The following is an 11063-nucleotide window of genomic DNA, read 5'->3' as shown; positions in this document are numbered from 1 at the left end:
ATGGAGGCCCTGCTGCTGGTGCCAGATGACTTCCCCATGGCCGAGGGAGGCGTCCACTAGCGGCCCTCCTCCGCTGTCTCTTCCTCTTCCCCCTCCTCCTCCTCCTTCTCTTCCACCCCGCTATCATCTCTCTCTCCTTCTTCCCTTCCAACCACCTCTCGTTCCAAGTGCTGCAACCCCTCAGCCAGACCCTGGGCCGTGTGCGGAGCCCCCTGGTGGTCAATGGGTGAATATACAGACACATTTCCGAGTTGGCCAGTGCCTCTCCCTCCCCCAATGGACCGAGCTGGACCAGAACCCTGCTGTGCATGTCGCTCATTTTAAAGGCAGCCCAGCCCAGCCCAGCCCAGCCCAGCCCGCAGTGTCAACAGAACCACGTCAGATGGCTCGCCCTGCCTTTTGGTAGAGTGGTAGTTTTTTTTTATTATTCTTTTATTTTGGCTTACCACATCCATTGACGTTACTTGACAAATTGCGTTACTTGTCATAACAGTGCTCAGATGTTCAAGTCTATATATGCAGCTTTGAAGTGATCAATGCCTGAAGTGACTTGTCTAATGATTGATTCACTTTGTTTGTTTGTTTGTTTGTTTTTTTGTCGTTGTTTTTTCCCCCTCTCTCTCTCTGGTGTCATCGGGGACATTAGGGGGCTCAAAAAAAGAGTAATAATGAATCGATTTGGCTCAATTTGGCTGGAGTTCACTTTTGTGCCAGTATTTGAGGAAATGCTATCAAGCTGTATCTGAGACCACATAGTCACTTTTTGCATGATGTGGAACTTTTTGTTGTTCGTTCCTGGAAGGACAGGAAGCACTGATTTGCCAGAAACTGTAATGAAATTACACACTATGATATTTCCTATCCTTGTACTGTAGTCAGCAGCGCTCTCTGATATAGACACATTTAGTCCAGGATTGACTAGAATGTACTGCATGTAAACAAATGATAACAAAAAAAAACATGTTGGCAGTAGTCTTCTCGGGAGTAGTTGGTAGTTTTTTTTTTTTTTTAAAGATCAGTATACTATTGCAAGGTCACTAAACAGGGCAGTTGATGCAGCAGCTTTTTCCCCTAAAGCAAGGTCGAGTCTATGCCACGCCAATATGAAGAGTAGCTAATTATACATGTTACTAGGGAGGCTGGTGTAGTCCAGGAAATGTGATTGCAATTTCGACTTTCTTTGATTTCTCATCTATCATTTGTTATTTTTATTTTTATTTTTTAAAGAAAGACAAGGAAAAAATAACGTTGCTTGCCTTTTTAAAATATATGTAATATAGTCTTTACATTGGTGAAAACAGCTGCCTATGACTAATTTAATTTTTATATGTGTTAATTTATTTGAATACTTAATTGCTATCATCAGATCAACTCTTCTGTTCTCTTTCTCTCTCTTTTTTCTTTCTCTCTCTCTCGCAAAATTTCCCAGCTTTGTGGACCAAGTCCTGACGTGCGTGTTTCTTCTGAAGGCGTTCTCGTTCGGGGTAGTGAAAAGGCTCAGGTTTAGGCTTACACTTCTTCTCTCCTTTCCTTTAGGATGGTGTTACTGATTCCAGACTTTTCACCCAGTCATTCACGTCATGGCTGCCTGTTCTTAGCCAGAGTTAGGTGTGCATGCAAGCACCAGAAGGGCTCCGCTGCACATGTGTCTCAGCTGAACCAGTTTTGTTTTAAAATGTTCTTCGAACTAAACTAAACAAGAAAAACAAACATTCAACTTGACCAAGTTTGTTTTTCGTGCAGTGAATAGATTTATTTATGTCAGTGATTGACATAGAGTGAGACGCACACGCATACACACACACACACACGCACGCAAGCGCTCCCATTTGCACACCATCCAAGCTGCTGCCTGTTAAGGACAAAAAGTGGCATCTTCCTTTTCAGTCAACAATTTGCCATTTCAACACCCCACCCCACCCCACCCCATCCCATCCCATCCCATCCCACAGCATGACCCCCCTCAGGGATCAAAGTTATGATGGACGAGATTCCAGATCTGCAGCATCAAAATGCTCTGATTTTGACCTTAAACTCATCAGCTGCCCTTGCTGACCATCATTCAATGTTAACTTTTCTCTGTAGTGTCTCATCTCAAATGCTTGCACTACCAGTCGCCGGTGTAGTTAGTCCAAACCCACTCTGTGTGTGTGTGTGTGTGTGTGTGTGTGTGTGTGTGTGTAGTCAGTCAGTAGCATACATCCCTTACTTTACACCACTGCTGTAGAGAGTATTGTGTTGTGAATGAGTTGATCATACATGTATATATTGCACATTTGATAATATAAATACTATTATTCCTTTAGATTGTATTTGAATTTGTATTTTTGTATAGAGCGTGAACTATTTTAGGTTTTTGAGATGGAAGACAGACCCTACCCCACACTGCCCCACCTGTCTCCTTACCATCCTGTTTTATGACCGCAGGCATGCACTAATTATGCATTTTCTTGTTTGTTTATTTGTTTTGGATTTTATTTTTTGTGCTTTTTATTTTATTTTATTTTTTATTTTTCAATGAAGCCTTGTGATGGTCCAACTGTGGTATTGGTGTAGGCTTTCTTAACCTACCCCCAAAACAAAACTTGTTTTCCGATGTGCATGTGTGACAGTGTTCCTGCAAGTTGATATAGATTCTTCCTAATGTGTAGAAGAAATATACAACATTGCCTTACAGCCTCTCAATGATTACAGTTTGAAGGCACGTTGCCTCATCAATGTTGTTCTTCTGAACGCCTTTGCCTTTAACATGGAAGGCTCTGTTGGCAAAGCAAGAACATCTGTTTGTTTTGTTTGTTTAGTTGGTGTGCGTGCGTGTGTGTGTGTGTGTGCGTGCGTGCGTGCGTGCGTGTGTGTGCGTGTGTGCGTGCGTGTGTGTTGTCATGGTGTGCCAATGAACATGTACTGTGTATGAGTTCATTTCTTGGGTGTGTGTGGTTAATTGATGGTCCTTAATGCACACACCCCACAGCATAGTTCACCATCGTACGTGTCCAGCTCTTCATACGATTTCTTGTATGTTGTGGCGCTCTTAATTGTGTTTTTTTCATGCCCTATCCTACAATATTTTCATCTTCTATTATCATGAGGCACCATAGCAGTTGCACAGCAAGGCTTTCTGTCATGGCTTGCATGATTTTAGTTCCTGTTGTCTTTCATCATAGGACAGGGTTCTGTTGTGTTAATATATACAGTTTGTAAGCACTTGATGTTGGATCTGTTGATGTGTCTTTTGTTATTTCTTTTTGTTTTGTTTTGTTTTCTGTATGTTTTCTACATTTATGTATGTAGTGCAATGTTTGAGTCTGGATAGGAGGTGGGACAACAGTGAATGTTTAATCTGCTTGATCCTTGTCACTACTGTAAGATCCTCACCATATCAACCTCAAAATGTTGAACTATGCAAGACTTTCATCTTTTCCTCCCTTACTCTTGGTGAAAGATGCCAATTCTTTGTCATTGTTCATCTTCTTTTAACAGCATAGCCTCTATTCTTAGCCCACAATGATTTCTCAAATACCCTTAATATTCATTCCTTAAATGTAAGATTATCAGAAGGCTCTCAAAGCTGAGTTAAACCAATAGCATATTAAAATAATTTGGGCTTTGTAGACGCCATTGTGTTAGAATGATTGAATTATTCCCCATCAATAATCATGACCACCAAGTTACTATTTTGAGGAGTCACAGGTTGTGCTTGAAGAAAAGGCACTATAATTCTGTTGTAAGAATTATGTTCAGCAGTAAAACATTGTTCTGTATTGTTTCAAGGAAAAAAATGTTTGAGGAATACAACATGTTTGCATACTCAAATTATATGTCAGTGATTATTTAACTTTCTGCCTTCTCTCTCTTTCTCTTGCCTTGAGCTGCACATCACTATGTTGCTCTGAATCCCTGATGTTAAAAAAACACCACCATTGGAGCTGGATTGGAAAAAAAAACAATACAAACAAACAAACAAAACCCTGTTGTTTTGGATAATCAATTAGCCAGAGCAGCTCCTGTGCAGACTTCTTTTTTTAATTTGTGTCACAGAGTGGGCAAGTGCTTCGTCATCAGTATGTGCTACTTTGTAAGTCTTGCGTTTTGTCATACAACATAAGGTTGCCACGGTGATCATGAAGTTCTAAGGGACAAGGTTAGGAAATGCATGTAAAGTAGTCAAGTGAAGTGCAAGACTAGCTTACAACTGAAGGAGTGGGGCGTTAGCGCTTCCAAAGGATTGTCTTCAACACCCAAAGAATGAGGTATAAAAATGTAAAGGATCTGTATTTTTAAAAGAATGTACAATGTGAACATTGTTTGCTTATGCTTGTTTTGTATAAAGTAATATTGTATTATGATAAAAGTAATAACTTTTGAATTGAAAGCAATATAATACTAATTAAATCTCACAGCCTCTTTGTTTGTGTTTACACTGCAACATGTAAACATTAAAATCTAGCTTTATTAAGAATTATGTTGAGTAAGGGTAGGTGAAATTTTATTTTTGAAGAAGAGGTGCATCCATCAAGTCTCTCTCCTAAAGGAAAACAGAAAGAAGGGCATGAGATACAATAATAAAGAACATAATCGATACAACAACAGAATAGTAATTGCACTCAGCCTGTTGTGCAATTATCTTAGGAGAGTCCTCAGCATTCAAATATCAACCCGTACCTTTAAACGATCATGCAGAGCTTGCAGGTCCGTAAGTATGGAATCGATAAGCTGAAGATTGTTGGTAACTTGGGCTGTTGGACTCTTGCTAGGCACCTCCTGCTCTGACGTCTGGGGCACATTTTCAGTCCAGTCAGATTGTCTCTTTGAAAATTCCAAATCCCAGCCATTAATGCAGTTAAATTACCAAGCTAATGTAGGCTGTCACTCTTCACATTTTGCAAGCAGTCCCAAGACCTATTAATGGTAACCATTCAATACAAGTGGGTGTAAAACGAATCAAAGTCCCCACGGCCGTTTTCTACAGTATTAATAATAGCCAACAATGACAACACACCTCTGTCTCTGAGGAATCCTCTTTGTTGGTCTTAAAATATGCATTGCCTGTGTAATAGACAGTTCATAAAATGGGATGAAATATAACAGAGGTAGTTAATAAAATTGGATGAAATATGTAGCAAAGTGCCTTACCAGCGTCAGAAGACATTTTCACCACACCAAAGTACAACTGCTAGCCCAATCAGCTGGAAGGGTTGCTCAGCTGTAGGCCTACATCATTAAATCATCAACTGCTGCAACTATTCACAGCTGACTTGAAGAAAAATGGGCTTTTAAAAGAAGTTCAGTAATAGACTATCACTAGAAGTATCAGAAGTAAATCTTTTTTATTTCCAGGTAAAGACCAATCAATCAATCTTGATCTATAAAAACTAGTTGCCCCGTGTATCTGCCAAGGTTGTAAAAAAGGCAGACGGTCATGAATGGGTTAACTAGTGACTACAGCCACCCGGAAATGGTTCTTGCTTTCCTGGCAAAAACATTTCGTCAGACAGTGACGGGTCTGGCGACCATGCACTGAGTTGTCGAGGCACACATGCCGATTCTGAGACGCATTCATAAACACATATTCTCACAAATTTGCAGTGTATCCACAGCAGCGATGATAAAATTGCCGACTCCAAAAGTCTTACACTTGCCTCCACAAACGCCCAATGGTTGTTTGTCGAAGCCGGGTGATATTCAGCAAGGTAGGTTAACGTTACCAGATTTGAATCAGCTAGCTTGATCGCTACACTGCCAGTTAGCACGGAAACAAAAGTCAAACTGGAACAACTACTAGTATTTTGTAAATGAATGCAAGTAATTTTAATTCACAATGAATAACGTAATTTTCGCTGTGGTATTTGTGTGTATCGATAACGAGGTTAGCCAAAAATATAGCAGTGGGTCGCGACTTGACAGCTGGGAGTTAGTTACTAGCCGTCACTTCATTCATAGTATAACGGGTTGTTGGCTGAAAAATGGCTGGAGTTATACAGTATGTTGGCTAAATGTCATCTAACTTCTGTGTAAACCATCAGAGTGTGATGAATGGGTAATTTGTTCATAATTGGTTTTGTTATGCAGTTTGAAGGTAACGTTTGAAACTTTTGTTTGGATCGGATACATTCCTCAGTGTGTGTTAAATGTTTGCAGATTTCTCGGAAATTCTGAAATCTACTGTAAACGCTTTGAAGGATGGAGAAGTAGTGGCCGTACCAACTGACACGCTGTACGGTTTAGCGTGTCTGGCTCAAAACTCCGAGGCTGTGAAGAAAGTGTACGACATCAAAGGCAGAAATGGACAGAAACCCTTGGCCATCTGTGTTGGCGAAATCGAGGAGATTTATACGTAAGCCCAACCTTCATCAACAGAGTTTAAATTGATGCACCAAGAAGATTATATGTACTATATATGGTTTATGTTTAAGTTCTACTTCTGTCTACTTCTGTCTACTTGGGGCAGCCGTGGTGTACTGGTTAGCACATCGGGCTTGTAACCGGAGGGTTGCCGGTTGGATCCCCGACCAGTCCACCACGGCTGAAGTGCCCTTGAGCAAGGCACCTAACCCCTCATTGCTCCCCGAGCGCCGCTGGTTGGGCAGGCAGCTCACTGCTCTGGGTTGTGTGATTCACCTCACTGTATGTTCACTGTGTGCTGTGTATTCACTAATTCGGTTAAATTGGGTTAAATGCAGAGAACTGAATTTGCCTCACGGGATCAAAAAAGTATAAATTCTATTTTTCTATTAAAGATCTACTTTTATCTACTAACGTGCAGCATCACATCTGTCACTAGTATTGCTGGTATGCCTTTTTACGTTGACCCAGGCAAAGGTGAGATCTAACCAGTGGTGTAGTCAGCGTGATATGCAGGACTATGCAGTATGCCCACCCAAAAAGCATCACCTTCTCAATATACCCACTTAAAATTGGGTCTGATCACAGTATACTACAGCTAACTACTACTTCACAGTATATCCACTACATCTAACTAGACTACACGACTGGATCCGACAACAGGCTAGATGTGCCCTTCAACGCATAGACTAAGATGAGCAGGGATGATCTTCCTCCTTGTCTGTGTTCCTAGATACTGTAAAGTTGTGGTGAAGAGGGAACTGCTAGAGAGTGTGCTGCCCGGACCTGTCACATTGGTGCTGGAGAGATCTGAGGAGCTGAACCCCAACCTTAATCCCTTCACCCCGGTACGATGTGCATCAGAGACACAATGCACTTTATTTTGCATTCACATTGTTTGTCAAAGACAAATGTGTTTAACATGCAATGTGGTAACCATGCTGTGTGTGTGTGTGTGTGTGTGTGTGTGTGTTTTAGCTGGTAGGAGTGCGCATCCCTGACCACCCATTCATGCGACGCTTGTGCCAGATGTGTGGAGAACCTCTTGCCCTCACCAGTGCCAACATCAGCTCCCAGACCAGCACAGTGGACATCCATGTAAGCCCAACCTGTACCTTAGGCCTAGTCTCTTAACTTGGTCTTGGGTTCAGAGTCGCAGTAGGCGGATTTCCACCGACAGCGAACCTGGTGTTGAACTGGTGCCGTTCAGAATTCTTTGAACCGTGGTGCTATCTAGTGAACCAGCCCGCATTTCCACCAGTTTTGAACCGTACCAAGGGTGTGTCCTCAACAATGGGTGTTGCATGCAAAAACAAAAGTTAATGAGATGCATAAACGGGAGTATTATATGACCAGTTGTCCCATACAAATGGCAGAAACTAGCTGTTTAAGATGCTAGTCAATGTCTGCAGTTTAATGCTAGTTGAATAGTTTTGTTTACTCATGGCAACAGTTGATATGGATGAAAAACTCATGCTTTTAGCCTTCTCCCCTCTGAATGATGTAATGACACGCCCACTACGGTAAAATTTGGTTCAACTTCCGAACCAACGAGCCACGTTCCGAACCGGCTTTTGTTTGGTGGAAACACTCTGAATGATTCAAATGTTGGTTCGCGAATGGGAACCGAGCCGGTTCTCTGTCGGTGGAAAAGGCCTAATAGAAAACTGGGGTTTAAAAGAGAATTCTGGCAATTTTTCACATCTAGATCTCTGTTTTATTAAGGTCACCGAGCATTGTCGGGTTGTGTTTCTGTAATAGGCAACCTTGAGAAACAGAGATGTAAGAAATCTTCTTTTATTCTCCTTTTAAGTTGAATTTTGAAATGAATGCCCACAACTTATAGTCTATTACCATACTAAGCTCAGTCTTTTAAGATTGAACATTAGTATGGGGAGTCTGCACTATATTTCTACTGCACAAGAGGCGTGATCAATGGGCATCGTTCAAATGACTCGGTATGCATAGATAGTCCTTCAACCAATCCGACCAACAATCCGGTGCGTCTTTTGGATAAGCTAGTTTGTGATTGGATCCAAAGGTTGTGGACAGGAAGCAGGGGAGATAGATGTGCAGGTTTCCAGCCTGAGCTGCCAGGCGAAATCCAAATTTGCCGGCAGGTCAGGCAGGTTTCACCCAGCCTACACAACCTAAGCTGTGCACACTTTGAGAATATGTAGCCATCTTTCTAATATTGTAATGGCTTATTGAAGGAACATAATGAGATCCAGTGGAGGAGCTGAGTGAGGGATCCATGTGTTGACTTTAGCAGTGTTTTGGTAGCATGTTAGCTCTCTGTTGTCACCCCCCTGTGCATGCTTAAATAAGCCAAGTCACAATGCAGCCAGGGATTGTTCCAAAGTGCTTGATGACATAAGGTGCTTCTCAACATGCCTCCTCGATGCTCGATCCTCGAGGGGCGTTCCCACTGATCTATAGCTAACACTGGATAGACTATGCCATTGTTTTCGCCCCATCATTCTTTATGTAGATCAGTGAGGAGCGAGGCCCGAGGAGCGAGGGAGGACGTATAAAAGCCCAAATGAGAGGCACCGATTGTTGTCGGAGTGGAGGTAATGAAAGTGTGTGATTCATTCTCCCCTGCAGGAGTTCCAGGAGCTGTGGCCGAAGGTGGCGGTGGTGGTGGACGGCGGCCGCATTGGGGACCAGAGCAGACAGGGCTCCACGGTGGTCAACCTGTCTGTCCCTGGCAGATACAGCATCATCCGCCCGGGATGGTGAGTCACTGTCTGATGGATGAGTAACTCTGTGTGTTGTTGTTGTTGGTGTTGTTGGCATGTAGTCATTAACTGAATTCAATCTTTTCACACTTTTTTTTTAAGACCATCAAACTGCTTTTGAACTGTTTTTTAAAGTGTAACCTTTATTTAAAATCCATTCCCTACCCTCCTCTTTCCTCTCTTAGCGCCCTGACTCCCACTCTGAATGTACTCGACCACAAATATGGACTATGGGAAGAAAGTGACACTCAAAAGGTTTGACACCCGACAGAGACAAACCTGCCACAGAAAACGCACAATCATCTCCGTTCTCTGCTCCTCAAAAGGACGGGAGGGACAGGGGAGGCGGACGCTGAGAGAAGAGGCCTTCAGCTCAGAGGGGTGGGGAATGGAAAAGAAGGATACGTCTGTTATATGGAGCTCCTGTTCTGCACTTTGGATAGATCTGCAACTCTGGAGGATTTGCTGTCTTGGTGGTGGGCCTTACACTTGTCCATAAAGCCAGTAGAGGAAGTGTACACATCATCTGTTCCGGTGCTGGAGGAGGTCCAAGATACTTGTCTTGTTGTAGCAAGTTAAACAGATTTATTCTGACAGTGCATGGTGACAGTTCAAATCTATTTTTTGAGCTACATACTTATATTGACGATCACTTGGACCTCAGAATGATTCTTGTTGAATAATGGATGCACTCCCAGTGTGGCAAGATTAGTGTGTACTACTGGCAAACCCCCAATTTGCTAATGTAGACATATACTAAATTGACCTAGCATATATGGCAGTCCTTAATTCCCAGATTATTATACTTTAAAGTTTTTTATTTTCTATTGATGTGAGTGTTTTGTATTTATTTATGAGAAGACAGAACTGGTATATTAGACTATAATGGGACATTTCTGAATACACACATTGACCTGACATATTTCTTTGCTATCTTTTTTCCATTTTTTTTTTTATTATTATGATTGATTTTACCGGCTGGTTTGACCAGTCATGGTTTTCTGATATTGCTCATGGTCTGAACTCCGATCCCTTCATCATACTCCATGTTCTCCTGCCTCTGACTCTTAATAAAGTAAAACCAGAAATGGCTTTTTTCTGTCATTTTCAGGAAAGCTTCTGCTGCAATATTTCTCTATTACTCTTGTCTCCCGATGGCTGGGGTAATGGCAGCCTTAATCTGTGCCAATCCCCCTTTTCTCTCCAAGCCAAAATAAAGAGAAGCTCTAAGACATTTTAATCTGCTGGTTTTCCATCCTTCTTTGACATATCCATTATGGAGATTACCCCCTCGTATCTCCAGATGATCTTGATAAATGACCTTCCGTTTGTGGTTGATAATCTTTTGTGATGTAAGCATCAACAACTGCATCATCTGATGAGCCATTATGCGACATGTCTCAGTTGGATGTCCAGACATAAAGTGCCGACGTCTACTGTTAAACCATAATTATCTTTATTTTTCAATATTTTTTTATTTCAGAGCTATGAACAATACGATTTCATAGCTTTCATACAAATTGGTCACAAAAAGCAGGCTGCAGTGGTTTGCGTAACCTTTCACCTTTAACCTGATCCAGCTGCAGTGTTTGTCCTGCACCAGGTCACATCAACACTGGTCCAGACAGAATATAACATGTTGAAATATGTCTACCTGTACATTTTGGTTTAAGACATTGCCACAGAATTAAAACAAAAGAATGTATGTGAGAAAATGGACTGTAAATGGACAAAACCTGTGACACGGTCCTGTCTGTAGTCAATAATAATAATAATAATAATAATAATAACACAAATAAACATTTCACAATCAGACTCTAATTCATTAGCAAACTAAATGTTCCAGATTATTTCTGACACATCCCTCCTAATTAGGACATTGTGTGTGGTGATTTTTAAACACTCAAACACTCAAGCTTTTCAAGATAAATTAAAAAGACACTTAAAATATACAGCTCCTGGACTTAATGACAGAATTCT

General features: G+C 41.5%; 2 protein-coding genes and 1 long non-coding RNA gene across 4 annotated transcripts in view; 2 read left to right on the top strand and 1 right to left on the bottom strand.

The window, feature by feature from the left end:
- Positions 1-3801, top strand: part of mtf1 (metal-regulatory transcription factor 1) — a 19075-nt gene extending 15274 nt beyond the window's left edge. For both annotated transcript variants that reach the window (XM_062539304.1, XM_062539303.1), the window contains exon 11: positions 1-3801. This exon is cut by the window's left edge and continues 620 nt beyond it. In XM_062539304.1, the coding sequence (XP_062395288.1) occupies positions 1-60 (60 nt within the window). In that variant the 3' untranslated portion in view covers positions 61-3801.
- Positions 3802-4385: 584 nt separating this feature from the next.
- LOC134083138 (uncharacterized) lies at positions 4386-5336 on the bottom strand. Its single transcript, XR_009939705.1, has 4 exons — positions 5134-5336; positions 5000-5046; positions 4663-4806; positions 4386-4525 (listed from the first exon to the last, which is right to left on the bottom strand). It is a non-coding gene; the product is annotated as an uncharacterized LOC134083138 (long non-coding RNA).
- Positions 5337-5463: 127 nt separating this feature from the next.
- yrdc (yrdC N(6)-threonylcarbamoyltransferase domain containing) lies at positions 5464-10593 on the top strand. Its single transcript, XM_062539301.1, has 6 exons — positions 5464-5690; positions 6139-6334; positions 7076-7190; positions 7321-7440; positions 8950-9080; positions 9269-10593. Exons 1-6 carry the CDS (start codon positions 5537-5539, stop codon positions 9342-9344), a joined length of 792 nt encoding a protein of 263 aa, XP_062395285.1. The 5' UTR covers positions 5464-5536; the 3' UTR covers positions 9345-10593.
- Positions 10594-11063: the final 470 nt, after the last annotated feature.

Source organism: Sardina pilchardus, chromosome 6 (genome assembly GCF_963854185.1).
Source record: "Sardina pilchardus chromosome 6, fSarPil1.1, whole genome shotgun sequence".
Lineage (NCBI taxonomy): Eukaryota > Metazoa > Chordata > Actinopteri > Clupeiformes > Clupeidae > Sardina > Sardina pilchardus.
This window is presented reverse-complemented; position numbering and strand designations above follow the sequence as displayed.

Coding starts and splice junctions, on each gene's coding strand:
- yrdc (XM_062539301.1), top strand. CDS start 5,537: ATGCCGATTCTGAGACGCATTCATAAACACATATTCTCACAAATTTGC. Junction 5,691..6,138: donor GCCGGGTGATATTCAGCAAG/GTAGGTTAACGT, acceptor AAATGTTTGCAG/ATTTCTCGGAAATTCTGAAA. Junction 7,191..7,320: donor ACCTTAATCCCTTCACCCCG/GTACGATGTGCA, acceptor TGTGTGTTTTAG/CTGGTAGGAGTGCGCATCCC.